Source organism: Solanum lycopersicum, chromosome 1 (assembly GCF_036512215.1).
Source record: "Solanum lycopersicum chromosome 1, SLM_r2.1".
Classification (NCBI taxonomy): domain Eukaryota; kingdom Viridiplantae; phylum Streptophyta; class Magnoliopsida; order Solanales; family Solanaceae; genus Solanum; species Solanum lycopersicum.
The window spans coordinates 36529991-36549153 of NC_090800.1; the positions used below are offsets into that span (position 1 = coordinate 36529991).

The following is a 19163-nucleotide window of genomic DNA, read 5'->3' on the forward strand; positions in this document are numbered from 1 at the left end:
TGAGGGTTGTATTGAAAGAATATTCTCATTCAATTCCTAATGAGCTAATGACTATGAATATACAAGGGGTTAGTCTCCTATGTCCTAAACTAAATTAGGACTGTTAAGAGATGACTTAAAGAAATTTCAAAAAGAGACTCTAGCTTAGCACTGAGTGAACTAGTAGTTAGAGTGTCCCTTCCCAATGTGTGAATGTAGGTTCACTATTGTACTTGTGAGATTGGAGATTATAATGCAATGTGCATAAAAAGGGTCCCAAGCATATCTCTTAGTTATTAAAGTATGTTGCCCCCATAGGAATACTAGCTAGTTGATCCACCTCAAATGTTATGTTCATGTTTTGGTACTACCTTTGAAGTAATCCACCTTCTTTCGGTATAGGGTTTCATGACACTGGATTCCGCATTTAGCTCATGTGGTCTATGTCAGTTAAGGCAAGTGTTCCCAAAAGTAAAATGAAGTAATAAAGTGAACACTAACTAGGGTGACTTAAGGTGTTTGACTTAGTTTAGGTAGGGATATGTGACTCTACCTATACATTGCACTAGTTGGTCTTAAGGGAAGTCCTAGAAGGTTTTTCTTTTAAAGTAAATGTTATGCAATATTGGCTTTACATGTTGATGATTCTATATGATGTTAGTTTTATGGATGAACATTCTATTGGTCTATATTGGTAAATATGATGATGAATACTCTTGATGCTATGTTATGTGACGTTAGGCATTACTTGTGATCCTTTGTTGGGTTTACTTGGTTGAGTAAGGTTATGGGCTTTACTTGGTCATTGCTCTTGTGGACTTGATGGTGGGTTATGAGTAAAGGTCTTGTGTATGTTGTGATGTTATGAACTCTTATACATGCTTTTTTTGTTATAACATGATGTTGGAGTTGTATTGATTATGTACTCAAACATGCTATTACACATGTTGACTTGATTATACTTGATAATGGTGGTCTTGTGTAATATATGGCTTTGTCTTAGGGAATATGTGATTATTGGCTTATATGGGTTATTGTTTGTGTATAAAGCTTTTCAAAGTAACTCGACATGATTTTGAACAAATGTCCCTTTTAGTATGATCTCAAATGTTTTGTGCATGTTTACATACTTAGTACAAGTGTGTACTAACCCCTATTTCTATGTTTCTACAATTATGTAGGTTCTAGCCGTTGATCTTTTAGAAAGACATTGAAGATAATTCGGATGCTCATTCTCCAAGTTTGGTAGGTCCTCACCTTCCGAAGATGTTGTCACTATCTATCAATTGGATATTGTTTAAGTCTTAAAGACAATTTAGTTCTTTCTCTTTCATTTGAAGACTATTATTGTATATGCCTATGTGTAGCTTTTTTTGTAGTGAAGTATGGGCTATGCCCGAGTTTTGTACTCGATCTAGATGGTTTAAATGTGAGACATTTCCTATTAGAATATCATTCTATATTATGCATGTGAAATAAAAGTAGAGCCTATATAATTCTTCCTATGCGAAGAGTCTATGTAAGCTTCCTATGTATATATAATGTGTAAGCGAGAGGTCTATATAAACCTCACAAGATATATGTATATGCAAAGTTTTAAATTTTTCACAATATAATATATGATATGTAATGACGAATGCTAAGAGGTTAGTCTTAGTCCTCTCCGAGGTTAACAACACCGGTTACATCTAGGGGGTGCTCCCCGGATGTGACAAATTCATCTACTTAGTGGGTTGTTTAGATACTTAATGGACCTAATAGATGTTTCTTCTAGATGGTCTTATGTGTGCTTATTTTTATGTCGCTACATAATGTTTGGAAAAATGTTGACACACATAATACAATTACATGCACAATCTTCTTTAGATTAATCTATTCAATGATGAGATCACGACTCACCTAAAGGGTATAGTAATTGAGAAGAAATAAATATGAAAATTAATCTCGAATTAATAAATTTAAATTTTGTTCATATGATAGTAAACCGTAAATTTACTAAAAGCAAAAGACGCATATCATGGTAAACTTGGAGTTTACTTATAAGGCATACACTGAAGAACCAAAAGATTCTTCAAAAAATCTTTTTGTTACTCGATCTCATGATAAGTTGATTGGGTCAACTAATGTTGGAACTAAATCCCTAAATTTTGAAAAGTATAAAAGGTAAATATGGGTTCGTTCACCTATCATGTGATATGATAAAGAGATGCATTTATAAGATAATCACATGTACGTTTGTTGTCAACCTGTAGATTGAAATTCGCGAGATTATTTGTGCAAGATACTTGAGTTAAACAAACTTTCAAAATATGAAATCAAGATAATTCATATTGATAATATCGATAAATATTCAAAACAATGTGACATTAAATGTCTCTAAAAGTGAAATCATTGCTTATGAAAAAAAAGGCTTCATGTGTTGATCGAAAATACAATATTGCATACAAAAATAGTTGTATGCATATCATAATAGATTTATGGTTAGGGACCAAATATTTTTCATCTGATAATTTTGATATGCACTATATGATTAATGAAATCTAAGTAAAATCATCCTTGAAAAAGGGGGAGGATCAAAGAATCAAAATGATCAAAATAAGGCAATGTGCTCTTGAAGAGCTTACGACATAACACTTTATGAAACTTCATGAGAAGAGTATGTGCCTGAAAAAAATAAAGTGATGAGATCGCAATAAGTTATGTTGTATTGAGAATTGATACAAAATGATATATCATTGACGATATCTTTGATACAATATGCACAATTTTGTAAAAGATTATGTTAATAAAAAATTTACGACTATTAAACGTGTTGGTGTAGAACTAATTATCAAGTGAAAATGTGTGGATGATGCATATTAGTAAGCATAAAGCTTATTTGACTTGCAATCTAGATACTAGAAGATGTCATGCATTTAATACTGAATGTTATCACTTGACAAAATTGATATGAAAATATCTGATGGGTTCAAAATCTAAAACATATACACGTTTTTGAAAACTTGTTTATAATTCTTATATATAGATTAAAACAATCAAGAATCTTTTGTATTGTTATGCAAGTTGAAGATTTTAATTGTAAATCTTGTAGAGTTTTCAAAAGGTAATAGATTTTTTTCTTAAAGAAGTTAATATGAGGAACTTGTAGAATTATTTGACCTTGAAAAGAGAATTCATTAAAGGAGATAGAAGAAAACATATTTCGTCAAAGTTTTTCTACTCTCATGAGCATCCAAGAATGGTGATATCAACACGCAACAGGTTTGTTCAAGTAATACTATAGCTGATTTATTCACCAAGTCTCTACCAACTACAACTTTCAAGAAGATGGTGCACAAGCTTGAAAAATGAAGATTCAAGTCTCTGGATCGATGTTTCCATTGGAGGAAGTTAATACGTGATGTACTCTTTTTTCTCACAAAATTTAGTCCCATTGAATTTTCTTTGTAAGGTTTTTAACAAGGCATACATAATGTGTATTACTAGATATGTGTACTCTTTTTTCTTTCGCTAGATTTTTTTTCCACTTGATTTAATCTAGTAAGATTTTAACAACGCACATAATCTACCGACAGTCAAGGGGGAGTATTATAAACATATTTGTATTATAGTAAATGTCTAATTATTTGTAGTCCTTTAAGATATGGTTAGGAATCCTAGTCGGTTATCAAGTTAGGTTTTCCCTATAAATAAAGGGGTTTTCCTTTACTGTAAATCAGATCTGTGAATCTTGAATACTGTTTCGAGAGAAATAATAAGTCTCCTCTTCTCTCTACTTTATTCTTCTTATTCTATAGTATCATAACATAATGAAAAAAATGAATTTATTTTTAGTATCAAACTAATTAGAAAAAGAAAACATTAAAAAAAATTATGCAGGACATGTTGAAAATAAAAGTTGTTGTTATGTGGGGCAGACGGATTAAAAAAATTACGTCTAAGCTCAATCTGCACCGCCCACCCCACACGCCTCATTAGGGATGAACATAAACATCGAACCGAACTGAATTATTTTTGTTTTCGATATTCAGTATATACTTTTGAATTTTCAATTTGTCATTTTGCATAATTCGATATTTTAGTGTACCTAAATATATTATACTATATTTATAATATTATTAATATTTTATTAATATGCAATATAAAATAGGCAAAATTAGGTCTTTAACTTTTCAGCTTTTACTTTAGGCATAACAGCAATCTTCACGCTTTAGCCTTCACAGCTCTCAGAAGTCAGCCCGCCGCTTATCCATCTTAGACATTTCACTCTTCTACTTCGCGTTCGTGCCCCTTGGTACTTCCTACGTTTTTTGGCGACCAGATGATTAGCAACAAGCCAACGATCGGCTGACCAAAATGCAGCAGGGAGCCAAGGACCAGCAAATTAGCATCATGCATCACGAACCATGAAGGCAACAGCGAGCCAGTGACCAGCATCACCTAGCAGCGGACCGGCGACCACCATTGACCGACTGGCAACCACCATCAGGGAAAAGTTAAATTTGAATCATACAATAATTTTAAAAATAAAGTAAAATAATTAAAAAGAAACAAATTAAATTATTAAAAAAGTAACAAAATTTTAAAAAGCCCACTAAGTAGGCCCATAACAAACAACCGAACTAACAAAAATCGAACCAAAATAACATAAGACGAACTAAGATAATAAATATCAAACTGAATCGAATTATTTTGATTCAGTGTTTGGTACACGCTAAACAAGAACCGAAATAATTTGATTCAATTTGGTTCTTATTATCTTAGTTCGATTTATGTTATCTTGGTTCGATTTTTGTTTGTTCGGTTGTTTGTTAAGGGCCTACTTTGTGCGCTTTTTAAAATTTTGTATCTTCTTTAAGGGAAATTTATCAAACTATTCGTGCCCCATAACTGTCGTAGTTAGATAAGAATCGAAAACCAAAAAACCAAAAGAAAAAAAAACCCACAATATTGAATGCCCAGCCGTACGCCTCATTGCCATCCCTATTGACTCCATTTTGACCCGCCCATTTGTCAACATTAAACTATTGGGTCAAAAGTATCATTCTTATCAATGAAAGTTGTTAAATGATACGTGGATGCAACATTGCATGCCACTGCCATATGACTAAATCCTTAAATCCTAATTACTTTCTCCCCCCCACCCTCCCCCCTCATTTCATTATTTTCCAGAAACAATTTCACTCGTTCTCCTTCATTTCGTGGCAAAGATTTCACAGTTTTCTACGTGACTGAGTTTCAAAGTGGATATTCGTTGTTGTAAGTTAGTAATTTTTTTTTTATGTTTATGATTTCAAACACATGATAGTTAGAATTTCACAACTTTCCCCTCATTTCGCGACTAGGGTTTCATAACTTTTTTAAGGATCGAGTTTCAAAGTAGATATTCGTAGTTGTAGGTTAGTAAATATTTTTTTTTATCTTATTATGAATACGATTTGTAAGTATGATAGTTAGCATTTCACAACTTTCCCCTCATTTCGCGGCTAAGGTTTCATAACTTTCTTTGGGCTTGGGTTCAAAGTGGATATTCTTGATTGTAAACATAATAAAATAAGAAAAACGATTTGCTAACCTAACATCCACGTTGAAACCAAGCAACGAAGAAAACTGTGGAACTCTACCCGCAAAATGAGGGAGAAGGGGTGAAATCGTTTTTGAAAAATAATGGAATGATAGGAAAAATATTATTTAAGATTAAGGAATTTAATCAATGTGGCGGTGGAATCTTATTGGCATACAATATGTCATCCATGTGGCATTTAACAAGCATTTAACAATTTCTATTAATAAGAAAGACACTTTTAACCAATAGTTTGAAAGAAATGATAGTTTTTAATCGAAATATAGTTTAAGGATAAATATGAATTATTTTGAATAATTTAAGAATATTTCTGACTTTTTTTCTTTTAGTCCATGTGATTAGCATGTCATGTGGCATCTATGTAACATCCACATGACATTTAACAACTTCTGTTAATGAGGACACTTTTAAACCAAAAATTAACTAGAAGGTAATTTTGAGCCAAAATGTGGTTGAAAGGTATGTTATACGGTTTAGGGACAAAGCTTCAAATAATATTTATAAGTTTTTGATGCACTAAAGCCACATTACAGACATGGATTTGCCGCAAAATACATGTGGAGGATTCAATTGAACCAGAAAGTTTGAGCTAAGAATATTCATCAGACTTGAATAAAACCACTTTAAGAAATCAAATAGAGTCTTGACCTCAGAGAAAATTACACGAACACTCATTAAAAGGTGTAAAAATGATTATCGTTTACCTCTATGGAGCTTAGACGATAGTGATTGTCCTTGTAAAGGGACAAAACATATCGAGGAAGCAGATCATTGTCCTTTCTCCCACTAACAGAAGAAAAAAAAAAGAATAGGATCAAAGGGAAAAAAAGAGTTGAACAATGTTCGCGGAAAAATGATACATGCACCCTAACTGTCACTGGTTTCACCATCTCTTCACAGCATCTTAATGAGGTTTCAACAATGGAAAGAAAAAGTATCACATGACTGATTTACATGCTTCATTCCATATCATCCGCTCACACCATTGTAGCAGAAAGAACTATAAGCTCGAAAGAGGCTCACAACATATGAAGCAGTTAGGAGGACCTTCTGCACAGAAATCAATAGATTTGCCCAATTGCATTATAGGAAGTAATCGGGTGTTCTTCGGGTTACATCTGGCTCCCCTCTCCTGGGAGCTGGTTCAAACTGCAAAAGAATTATTTTTAAACTTCATGAAGAAATTGCAATTTTATTACAGAACACATATTAATACAGTACACTAATTAGCAAAATTACTTGTCTGGCCTTGACAAAAGACACTTGTACCAGGATGAGGAAAGAAAGACCAATAAAAAAGAAAAGAGCAGCGACCTGAATGAATGTACGGTCCTTGGCATCATCCACTTCCAAGATGGAAGCCATATTACCACAGCGGTAACAATAATTAGGTGCACTAAAGATGGTAACCACCTTTTGATCCTGCAATGAAAGCATTACTCGTGAATCTTTCTCTTGGATAAAACTTGCACATAAAGAAAGAAGGAATTTAAGGAATAATTACATGGGCCCAATTGAATCCCTCCATAACCAGCTGGTGTGCTCTAGCAATTAGATTCAAGTTGTTGGTGTGGTTAAATTGCTCAGAGATATCCTGTTGTAATTCAATTAACAAGATAATGAAGCTTCACTTGCTGACAGGAACAAATTCAAACTATTTATACACATCAAAAGAGAATGAAGGTACAAGCAATATGCAAGTTACCTGGCCAAATGTATATCCAGCACCCCTTGGAGAGATGCCCCAACCACAACGATCATCAGGATCAGACCATAAAAGATCACACATGGCCCCCTCATGTGGAACTTCTTGGACCCGGTCAAAATTGCGTATATCATCAAGAGTTTCAATAGTGGGAGACAAACCACCATGGAGGCAAAATATCTCTGACTCAACCTTCAAAACATCCCCAAAGAACCCATTAAGACTCAAATTATGTGCCAAAGGCAACAGTCAAAATATTAACAAATCAGAAAATGAATTCAAAAACGAAATCAGAAGATGACTTTAAGCATATTTTCCAGTTTTCTGAAAATCATACAGGAAAGTAACATCATGTAATCCACGCAGGCTTTGAAAAGAATCACCAAGGTCTGAGGCTTGTTTCCTAATATATCGAATATCTTTTTGGCGTATTGCTTATGTGGAATTTGCCTAGAGTATCAAATACACACCCTTTAGGAACTCCATGTCATCACTCAAGGTTGTGCAAAGAGTAGCTCTGCTACCATATGTAACAACCCAACCAACAGTAATATAGTTTGCTTGAACTTTGACAATACGCTTAAAACAAGTCATTAGGGTCTAACAGTTGTTTCCTTGTATATACTACTATATAAGTGGTAATAAGAACACACCTCATGGTCAACATGTGTGCTTATAGAATTGTCACTGAAATGGAGGTTGTTTATGTCAATTTAAGGCTTTCCATTTTATAACTTCATGCTTTGATGATGTTATACTAAATGTTACAATTTGTGTACCTTTTCCTTATAGACAAAAAAGGACTATATCGGTAGTTTATCTTTCTTTTTTATGTGGCCCACCCCCATTCATTTCAGACTTTATTGGCTTCATGCAAATTCAGTAAGCTATACTCTTCTTCCCATAAAAAATATGTGGGGATTTAGGCAACTAGTTATTATTTATTTCGAAATGTGTTTGGGAAGCCATATAAATGGTGTATTGAAGAAGCTTCAATTAATTGAAAAGAATAGCAAAGAAGAGAAAGTGTTGCCATTATAAGGGCATTTTTTAGGACACATGTTCTTACATTCATTGGTGCCTTTTTCCTATAAATATTCTCTTTTGCTTCAGCAAAGCATTGAAGAGAACAAAGCTAAAAAATAGCAAAAGTACTACTTGCTCTCTTTCTTCCTCTCATCCTATCCTTTCTTTTCATATTATTTCTTTTAATAACTTAAATTTTGTTGATTCATGTAATCTCTAATTAATAAAGAAGACTTGTTTAATCCTGAAAAATATTTCACTCTGCTGATATAGTTTCTTAGATTGAAAAAGACAAATAGAAAAAATAAGCATTGACAATTTTAAAAATCTGAAACGAATCCTCTACATAATCTCAGCACTGATCATATAGCTATAGCTTTACTTTGGGGATCTTGGGAAAGGAACAAGAGCTATTTCAGATTTGAGAACTAGTAGTTTAAGTCTGAGGGTTTTATTAATAGAGTTAGGGATTGGTGGTCATCTTCAACTTTACTAGGAAATTTGAATTTAGCCTGGCATGCAAACTAAAACTTTGAAGATCAAACTTAGAGAATGAAAGAAGGGAGAAGAAGGAAACTTGATCATTCAGAGGAAGAGACTGATAGAATAGATGGCTGACTTAGATGCTGACAGGGAGGACAGAACTCTCACTATTGAGGAATCTGCATGAAAATCTAAGTTGTTGCTTAAGTATGAGGGATTGATCAAGGAGGAAATCTCCTGGAGGCAAAAAGCAAGGGCTCTTTGGCTGAAAGAAGGTGATAAGAATACTAAAATTCCTTCATAAGACTGCAAATGCACACGAAAGATATAACAATGACCAGCTTGTCATACAGGAGAAGTGACTCAAGAGCCAAATATAATTAGAGAGAGAATTATTGATTACTACACCAGGTTGTATAAAGAAACTACTCAACGGAGACCCATGTATCAATATGTATTATAACAGAAGAAGAAAGGCAGATTCTTCAAAGTAATTTTGAAAAAAGTGAAGTTCTAAGGTGCTTAAAGTTGTGTGGAATTGATAAACCAGCAGGTCCAGACAGTGTTGTGAAAAGCATGCTTCAAAGCGAGGCGACCCTTGTGCGCTTTTTTATCTTGAGGCGAGGAGATCTGAAAAAAGCTCTCACTTCAGATGAAGAAGCGACCCTAAGGCAAGAGCGCAATAAAGCGCACTTTTTATAATTAAAAAAAGCGATAATTAGGGTTTTTTAAAAAACATTAGTTTTTTTTAAAAGCGCACTTTTTATTAAAAAAAAGCGATAATTAGGGTTTTTTAAAAAAAAATTAGTTGTTTTTTTAAAAAAATAATCTGAAATATAACCTTCTCTCTCCTCACGACTCTTCTTTCACGACTCTTTCCCTTCTTTCTCTCCTCGCGGCTCTTCTTTCACAATACTTCTTTCCCTTCATTCTCTCCTGACGATATCGACTGAGGCTGCCTCTCTCTTCAACCTCGACCGCGACTGCAGGTAACTTTTTGTTCATCTCTTTTTTAGCTAATGTTTATTAGTTCATCTCTATGAGTTTCTTTTCTCCTGAAATATACAATCTTCGCATGTGCTTCATCTCTCTGAGTTTCGACTACTCTAGTTTTTTCTTCTTCTTCTTCTCTTTTCTTCATCTTTGCTGCCTGCTCTGTTTCTAATTACTGACTGCTGCCTCTTCTGTTTTTTTTTTCAATTTTTTTGCTTTTTTTTAATTTTATTTTGTGATCAGTCTAGCAGCCTTGTTGAAGAATAGGAGTTTGAATCTTTGTGATTTAATTATGTTTTTGATTTTTTGCTTTATATGTTATGACTTATGAGTATTTTTGCCTATGTAATTTCTTTCAATCTAAGACTATATTACCTCTATTTAGACCATAGAAATATGGAACAGTGTGATTGAGAAGTGTGAGGAGAAACTAGCCAAGTGAAAGACATAGTATTTATCCATGGGGGAAGATGACCCTTTATCAACTCAAAATTTGATGCTTGGCCAGTCCCTTTTACCTTATTCTAGCAAGGGTCAATAAGAGGTTGGATAGCATCAAGAGGAAATTCTTGTGGCAGGGCAACAAGGAGAAGAAATTTTCACTTGGGAAAATGGAAGGCAATGATGACAGGTAAAAAGAATGGAGGGATAGGGATAAAGAATAAACAAATTCAAAGCAAGGCCCCTAGAATTAAATGGTTAAGAAAGTATTCAAATAATAACCAGATGTTATGGAGGAAGGTGATTGGAGTCAAATATGATGAAGAGAAAAGCTAGATTACTAAAGAAGTGACCAATCCTTATAGGGTTAGCCTCTAGAGATCCATCAGGAGTCTGCGGAATAAAATTAAGAGCAACTCAAATATAAAAATCTTGGATGGAAGAAAGATTAGATTTGGGAAGGATAATTGGCATGAAAAAGGTAACATGGAAACACTTTTCCCTGACATTAACAACATAGTCTTGCCACAATAAAGTATCATAGCATAGCTATGGTTCCCACGGGGATGGAATTTCACTTCCAGAAGACAGTTGAATGAATGGCTGGGAGATCATGAGTTGCTGAATTTTTAAACAAACCAACAAACATATATGGAAGAGTAGGATACCTCACAAAGTTTCATGCTTTGTTTGGTTAATGGCTAAGGAAGCCGTCCTTACACAAGATAACCTTGTGCACCAGGTGCTTCCTATGTAGTGAAACAAATAGACTATCAACCACCTATTTTTACATTGCAAATACACCCAAATTTTATGGAGGATATTTATCAGCCTGAAAAGCATTCCTTTGGACCATGCGTAGGGAAGTGACCGAGGCCTTAATGAGCTGGGAGGGAGAAGGGGTCCACGCAAAAGACAAAAGTAGATGAAGAATTATCCCTAATGTTATATGGTGGGGTTTCTGGAAAGAGAAATTCGAGATGTTTTGAGAGCATAGTGAACAATGTGTAGAAAGTTAAACTTAACTGTTGCATTCTTTTTTTAGTTTTTTGGTGTAATCAGAGCTATACTCAAACGACACTATTACTGTTATTGATGTTCTAGACTCAATTTAATCATAAAGAAGTGAATTTGGGAGTAAACTTGTATATAAGGCACAACCCATGCATTGGTGTGTGATATAATACAAAGTTACCAAGTTCCAAGAAAAAATAGCAACATGAATTTTTACGTTCACCAACCATAATCATACTAGGATTACTGTTATCAATTATGACCAGAAAATTATCCAAATTGTATCACTGAAAAAAGGTCATCCTGATGCACATTTTATTCTAAATCCAATGAAATCAAGTTAAAGCTTCTAAAAGAAAATGAGTGATTTAGTTTGCCAACTCTTCAAATCACTTCTTCACACTGATAGAGAACACTTAAAACACCATCAAGTTCAAAGTTTTATTTTGGGTTTTGCAAATGTCTTCCAGGCAAGTCTGCTTTGCGCAATTTATTGGATATTCAATATATTTCCTTAGCATAAAGTGCTCTCCTAATTCAGAATCTCAATACATTTTTGGGTCCATTATCAAACAAAGAATCAGCACAATAAGCAAAAAGGAAGAACATAACGTATCATATCATCAAAAGGAAAGGACTTCAATAACATCAGCAATAAACATGTTACGAGAAAAAATTTAAGAGACAACATGTGTTTCAAATCAAAATCAATGAAAAAGGCAAGAAAGAAACTGTTCGCATAACATGTAACTAATCCACTAAAGGCAGTTAAAAAGATAACATACTAACCAAAGCAGTCAGAGGAAAGTAGTCAAACAGATCTGTGAAAGTCTTCCACACATTGGCATTACCATATCTGCAAAATGCAAATACAGAGAATCACCAAACATTATTTGCTATAAACCTAACAATATGATGAGTCAGAAAAGCATAAATAGTTGCAAGTTTGGTGATATTCTAAGATGAATTAGATGAGCTACTAATGGAAAATAATAAAGTCAAAAGCATTCTAATCTTTTCCTTTTGAAATAAGTTAAATTCTAAGTTGCAAGTTTCAATAGTTGCTCTGCTTTTTTACTTGAGTGATAAATATTAAGGTTAAGACTTGGGAGCTCTATTAAAAATTATATAAATTCATGAACATTAGCATATGCTACATCATCGACTTCTAACACTTCTTTCATGAACGACAGTACATCACACAGCTTGTGCCACTAATGTCAATAAGACCCAAAAACTTGTGAAATGACTTTTAAGGTTCTTCCTAGTATAAGTAACTCCAAAAATAGAATGATTCCTCTCTCCAAGAACTTTAATTAGTAAGACAAATATTGCTCCATTTATGATCTCCATTGAACATACCTTCATCTAGCTGACCCACTTCTGTACATTTCAACAATTACTTTAAGCACATATCCAATAACTCCAATGATAATATTTTGTATTCTCGAATTCTATACCATCCAACTGGATCAGCTTTACTGGTAAAGAGGGAATATTTCTCTGAGTTACAAACTTAATCCATCACTATCATATAGTATTTGAAACATAAACTTTTACCATCTAAACTCATATTGACTCTCTATGTTCAGATGATAAGTTGCATCATATGTATACAGGAAGATGGGCACTAGCCCTTAAAGCAGCTCTAGAGACTACAACTTTCAAGATGTTCAAATGACAAAAATATTGAATATATCTTGAGGAAGTACCACCAATATGTGTATCTCCAGAACCTAGCCACACACATTGTGGAAAACTAGCATATAAACAGCATACCTTAACTGTGAAATACCAAATCAAGGAATTTGTTTAATATAAGATATCCAAACCCACCTCTCCCCTTTCACCCAAGGCCAAAGAAGAGAAAACAATGACATGATGTAACCTACAAGAAGTAAAAATTAGGAGGCTTACTTTCGTAGGCATTCATCATAAAACCCATAAACCTGAGTAATCTGCATGAGACAGAGCCACAATCAGTATTCACCAGCCGAGTCTAAGCAAGATTAAAAATCATACTGGATCAAATGAATAAATACATTTAACTGAATGAATGAAGGGATCCATTTCATGTGGTTTATGTAAAACTTAGAGAGAGGGAAAACTTCAATTCAAGAATGAAGCATACCTGACGACTCTCATGATTTCCCCTTAGGATTGTAATTCGTTGGGGATAGCGAACTTTGAGAGCCACCAAAAGCTGGAAACATGAAAACCAAAGGAGTATATAGTCAAAATGAGACCATCACTAGCAACAGCTACACAACAGTAAGCCTATCTCATTAGTGAAAAGATCTTCCAGTACAGTAGTGAAAAACTCCTCTTATGCATGTAACGATGTTACACATGGTTTCGGACTTACAAATTTCATACATTCCAGCATACCAAATTGCAAATTCAACAATGCCCCATGATATCGAATAAATCAAAGCAGCCAATGCAATTTTCATAAGTGAACCTTTTTTAAGGTTTCAATTTTTTATAAGTGACTATCATAGTAATGAAAAGCTTTGACCACTTCAGATAGTGAAGCACAGAAGATATTTCTCCAAGTTTAAGAGACCTAACGCAAAAGAGTACTGTCCTGAAAAGGTGTACTATAACATGAGAAGAACAGAAAGAGAGGCATTCAGAAGATGGGAAAGGTTACAAGTATTACATGATTTTGTCATAAACAACTGCTACATCATTACTGCATCAACTTGTTTTTAGAGGTAGAGGAGCTAAAATCTCACCGAGACTGTTTCGACAGAATAGTATCCACGATCCACATAATCTCCCATGAATAAATAATTAGTGTCAGGACACTGCCAATAAAACAAAAATTAGGATATGTAAGACGATCAAATCTGATAATAATCACTTCCATGGAAACGTTAGAATTACTTGTTTTCAAGTAACGAGGAAAAAAGTTAAACAATTTAACTATCACATTAATTGTGACTAAAGCCACATTATTACCCATAGAAACATGCATTATGTAGCTCATGTCCTTAACAAAATAAGAGTCTTCGGATCTTGTAATAAATGACTAACCATACCATAGACCATTTCTGAAGAATTATATATCTCATGCACCGTTTCTGAAGATTTCTTCTGTTCATTTTTCTTTCCATCGCGTATTGGTTTTGGTTTGCTCCATCGCAATGAAAAGAAGCTACATCTTACCTCTCTTGAGTTAGTGAACGGCTTAGATCTAAATTGTACTGGTGTTCACTTTCAGATTATTAACACAGCAACAAAACTAGAGTTCATCACTTGGAGGACATTATATGCAGCAGTGCATATAGCTTCTAATAAAAGCATATTAAACAAATTCTCCTCCTTCCTGAAGAAGATAGGACGTCTTCTCCCCAACCAGAGGAGTAACTTAATGACTTACATATCCTGAAAAAATGTTAATTGCCACCACATATGCCTATGACAAAAAGACAATTACACAATTCGTATTGCCCTGGCATGTTTGCTAGTCTCATCTTCTGGCAACAACAAATCCGTAAAGTAGAAAGCAAGGCATAAAAAGGTCTGATACCTTCCCACCAATTCGAAAAAGCTCAGCAAGATCATGGAACTGCCCATGAATATCACCACATATCGTCACAGGGCTTTTCACAGGCTGCAAAAAGGAAGTCGAAAACTAATCAGTACTCCAATAATCAATCCACCCACGAGGTTGGAAATATTCACATGCAACTTGTTCAAAGTAAAAAGTGATTCAAAAGCACTAAAAGTCACTAAACAATATTCCAATTATTTAACATATTCTGTCATAAAATAAAAAGAATTTACTTCACATGCTCTTTGTATGAGTTGATAAAAATAAGTGGAGATTCAATACAGGCTATCATACACACTGAATCAGTTTGAGTCTTGCACTACCTTCTCATAGTAGATATTCTATATTGAGTCCTCATGGGGATGACATAGTGGTTGTGGCATGGAAGAACAACCTAAAATCCCAGGTTTGAATCCCCGGCTATGACTATTGGTGTGCCTATCTGCCAGAGAGCAGGACTACCTTGGCAACCAATGCGTGTGAACAAATTGCTCGCTATATCAGTGGAGGTACATGTTCGCCGACATTCTTGATATACAAAAGAAAGGGATGTCCTGAATTTACTACCCAAACATTAAATAGCAAAAAACTAGATCCAGAAGCATCTTACATTCATAACTCCTTCTGGGAAAAAGAATGTCTTTAGATTGATATTGAAAGAGAACTGTCTATTATAAGGATTTGAATGGTTATAAGTAAAGATATTAGTGGGAAAGATGCCACATCAAATTAATACAATATTGGCCTGGTTTGGAGGGAAACGAATTGCCACTTAGGTCAGCTTTTATACAATAGACCAAAGAGAAAGGACGCGTCAACTTTAAGGGACCTTACGTAGTAAAAAATTGTTTACACTTACATATTAACATATGAGGACTATAGCAAGTACAAAATAAGCTGAAATCTTGACCACATACTTGAGATATACCTAAGGGCTAGTGGTGCAGCTTCAAAGCTTGGTGAATAATGTGATTGTCCCTCTACTCTTCTCCACTTAAATACTATGCTTTTGTCTGCGGCAAGATCCGAACCCATGATGTGCCCCCTAAACCCCAACATCACATGGTGCACTCTGACCACCAGACGAAGACTGTGGTAACTGAAGTAAATAATTTATTTTATTTATAAGTTTAAATCAGATCAAATGAAGTATTTTCGTACAAATGAAGTCATGACTAGGTCCAACCCTCTACCTACTCTCCCAAAATGGAAAGAAATAAAAAACATCTTCAACAGAAAAAGAGGCGAGAAAACATAATCCACCATAGAGGTATCGTACCTGCACATTACTCTCTTGCACTAGAATCTCCTTGGCTTTCTCGCACAGTCCTCTTACCTACACAGCAAGCAACCTTTATCAACCAATTCTTTTATTACTAATACAAGAGAGGGAATAAACACGTGCACCATGATAAAAGAGCCACATGAAGCAAGCCATTAAATAAGAGCTTAACATAAGCACAGATGCATAAGCTCAAAATAGAACAACTTCAGTAGAAGACCCAAACTATTGATAAATACTTTCTTCATTATAGGCTAAATGCCCATCTCTTGCCCTGTACACAAGTTTCTGCAATAAACGCCACAACTTAGCATACTCAAAACGGATAGCTTCAGATAACTACCTTCTGGCCTGCTGAAATTCATGTGAACGATCGTGAAAGCTCTCCAAATCCTATTTTACTGGAAAAAAGTGATTTGTTCTGTTTTTGCTTTCTTTTCTCAGAGGAGGATGGGGAATCCTATGTAAAAATCTGCAGTAAGCCATTAACATTCCTTTCCAGATTCCATTTCTAACAACTATTATTAAGGAATTAGCAGGTTCTACAAGCTCATGAAGGAAGAGAGATGAAAACACCATAAAAGACCAGATCATCTAGTACAGATTAGTAAAAGATTGATTATACAATCGGAAGGAATCAAATTCCTGAAATACGCTTCTAAGAGTAGGAGACACTAGGAAGTTAGCTAGTGACCACGGAGCAAAAAAGGGTCGAAAGTAAATATGATACCACATTCAATTAGATTGAAGTCACAGATTCTACATGACAGCACAACTTCATCTCCTTTGACCCCCACCACAATCCGAATTCCCAGAGTAACCAAGAAACTACAAGCTCATGAAGGAAGACAGGAATCAATTGATTTAACTAAGTTCATAAACAAATTCACGTTCTTTTTTCTTTTAAAGTGGTAACACCCATTTCCCCTCAGGAGTCTTCCATAGCCCTTTCACTCTTTTGCTCCCTTGGTACACAAATCCAAAGGTTGGAAATGGAGGTCTTTTCCACTAGGCTATCCCTCCCTTGTAGAAAAAACAGTTCACCTTTTCAACTTAAAAAGATTAATATTTCACTATTTTTTCATTGGATCTTGGAATTCTGTAGAAAAGGGAAATGAGGACAACTAAAAGTAAAATGATTGTCTGCCTCACTACAATTCATAGGAAAATGATACTAAAGTACAATAAAATGAACTTTTCCATGGTTTTCCTACATCTAGTTATATTGCCAATCTTTTAGATAAATATCTTGGAGAATAAATCTGAAAATATTTCAAAATGAATTCAAGTGTACTTCATAGGAAAATGATACTAGAGAACACTAAAATGAAATAAATCTGAAAATATTTCAAAATGAATTCAAGTGTACTTCATAGGAAAATGATACTAGAGAACCCTAAAATGAACTTCTCTATGTTTTCCCTACATCCAAAACTGACAATAAACTGAATATTTCAAAGTCTTGAAATCAAATAACACATATATGTTAGTTCCCCTTCTTCAACCCATCTAAATAACGAAGAACACATGGATCTTATTCACATATACATGGAATAATACGAAAATTTTTCGACCAGAACACTCCTCAATCTGGAATTGAATCAAGAAATGGCACGAAATTTAAGGGAAAATACACATCCAGATCCGAACCAAAAAAAAAAAGAAATCGTACCGCCTGCTCGGACAAGGGTTTGCACTGCATAAGCAGACCAATTTTTTCATCAAGATTTCCTACCGAATCCATGGTGATCTTCTTCTACTACTTGAGGGAACTGGAAGAAACAGACAACAGAGATGAGGAAACTTTCTTCAAACTCCACGGCAGAAACCCTAGATTTTGTTGACAGCAAAAAAGGAGGAAGAAATCATAATGGAGGTTTGATTTGCTTTTGATTTTCTCTCAGCTCCGCATGGAGAGAGAAAAGAAAGAGAAGAGAGTGAGTGGGTGGTCTGGAGTGGTGGTGGTGAAACCAAAGGGAGGAAAGGGTAAAATAGGAAACAAAAACCACTTTGTTTTTGTCGTGTTTTCAAACCTCTTCTGCTTGGAGGTGGGAAGGTGGGAGGGGAGAGTGTGGCGTCAAAAAAAATTCTTAAATATTTTTATTTTTATAAATTTGTCAAATGTGACATCAAAATATACATATCGCGATATTTTTGTCATTTTCTTTTTCAGTAATACTAGTAGGTAGTATTATTAATTGATATATGAGTCAGTTGATACTATTGCTAAAATTACTTATTTTAATAAATTATTTTTTTAAAGATATCCTTTTCGAATAATGCATTTGAGAAAAACAATTTGTGGTGGTTAATTCATTTAAAAATTATTTTTATAAGCAAAGTATTTGGCTAAATTTTTTTAAAAAGTATTTTTGAGAGACGAATTGCAATTAAGGGCAAGTATTAATGTACTTTCAATATTAAGATTATTTTATAGAGAAAAATCAATTTAAACATCTATTACGAGAAATTAAATTATATTTATATTTTTATTAAATTAAAATGTTTATATTCATATTTCCAATATACATTTTTTGAATGCTGAAAGCTTTAATTTTTGTTTTTCGTCTTTTTCTCTAATCTTACAAAAATATTGTTGTTACCTTCTTGTTTTCTAATTCTATAAAATAATAGCATGTAAACGTAAAATAAAATTTTAAGTTTATTATATAAAAATAAAAAAAATAAAATTATTAAATGAAACTTAATCAAACATATGAGATATTTTAATTAAGGGAAAATTATATGTAATAGCAAACTAATAACCTAAAATAAATGGAGTAGATAGGATTTGATTTAATTGTGCTCCATAGCAAACTTTTGCAAAAAATTGTCAGGCGCCGCTCTCCCAAATATCTCGCTCACCACTCTCCCCCAATCTCTCGCTCGCTTCCTCACTTTTTGTACAAACACAAGTGTATAAAAAATATTTTTAATTGTATAAAGTAGAGAAAATTGTATAAATACATATATTTTTGTTCCCCTCCCTCCCCTCTTCCAGATCTCGCTCGCCACTCTCCCAAATATCGCTCGTCACCCTTGCCTTCCTCACTTATACAAACAGAAGCGAAATGTATAAACTGCGTTTCTGTTTATA

The 19163-nt window shown here is 34.0% G+C and overlaps 1 protein-coding gene across 1 annotated transcript; it reads right to left on the reverse strand.

Annotated features, from left to right (window-relative positions):
• Nucleotides 1-6146: 6146 nt before the first annotated feature.
• On the reverse strand, nucleotides 6147-18177 carry LOC101257003 (serine/threonine-protein phosphatase PP2A catalytic subunit). Its single transcript, XM_004228906.5, has 11 exons — nucleotides 17739-18177; nucleotides 16064-16120; nucleotides 14761-14844; nucleotides 13964-14035; nucleotides 13357-13428; nucleotides 13143-13183; nucleotides 12015-12081; nucleotides 7269-7460; nucleotides 7068-7157; nucleotides 6878-6985; nucleotides 6147-6712 (listed from the first exon to the last, which is right to left on the reverse strand). The coding sequence occupies exons 1-11, from the start codon at nucleotides 17808-17810 to the stop codon at nucleotides 6647-6649; spliced, it is 921 nt and encodes a 306-aa protein (XP_004228954.1). The 5' UTR covers nucleotides 17811-18177; the 3' UTR covers nucleotides 6147-6646.
• Between the last annotated feature and the right edge of the window lie 986 nt (nucleotides 18178-19163).

Excerpts from the sequence above, each read along its gene's own strand:
- LOC101257003 (XM_004228906.5), bottom strand. The coding sequence starts at position 17,810 with ATGGATTCGGTAGGAAATCTTGATGAAAAAATTGGTCTGCTTATGCAG. Across the intron at positions 14,845-16,063 it reads TGCAAGAGAGTAATGTGCAG|CCTGTGAAAAGCCCTGTGAC; the intron begins GTACGATACCTC and ends TCCTTTTTGCAG. Across the intron at positions 6,713-6,877 it reads AGGACCGTACATTCATTCAG|TTTGAACCAGCTCCCAGGAG; the intron begins GTCGCTGCTCTT and ends ATTCTTTTGCAG.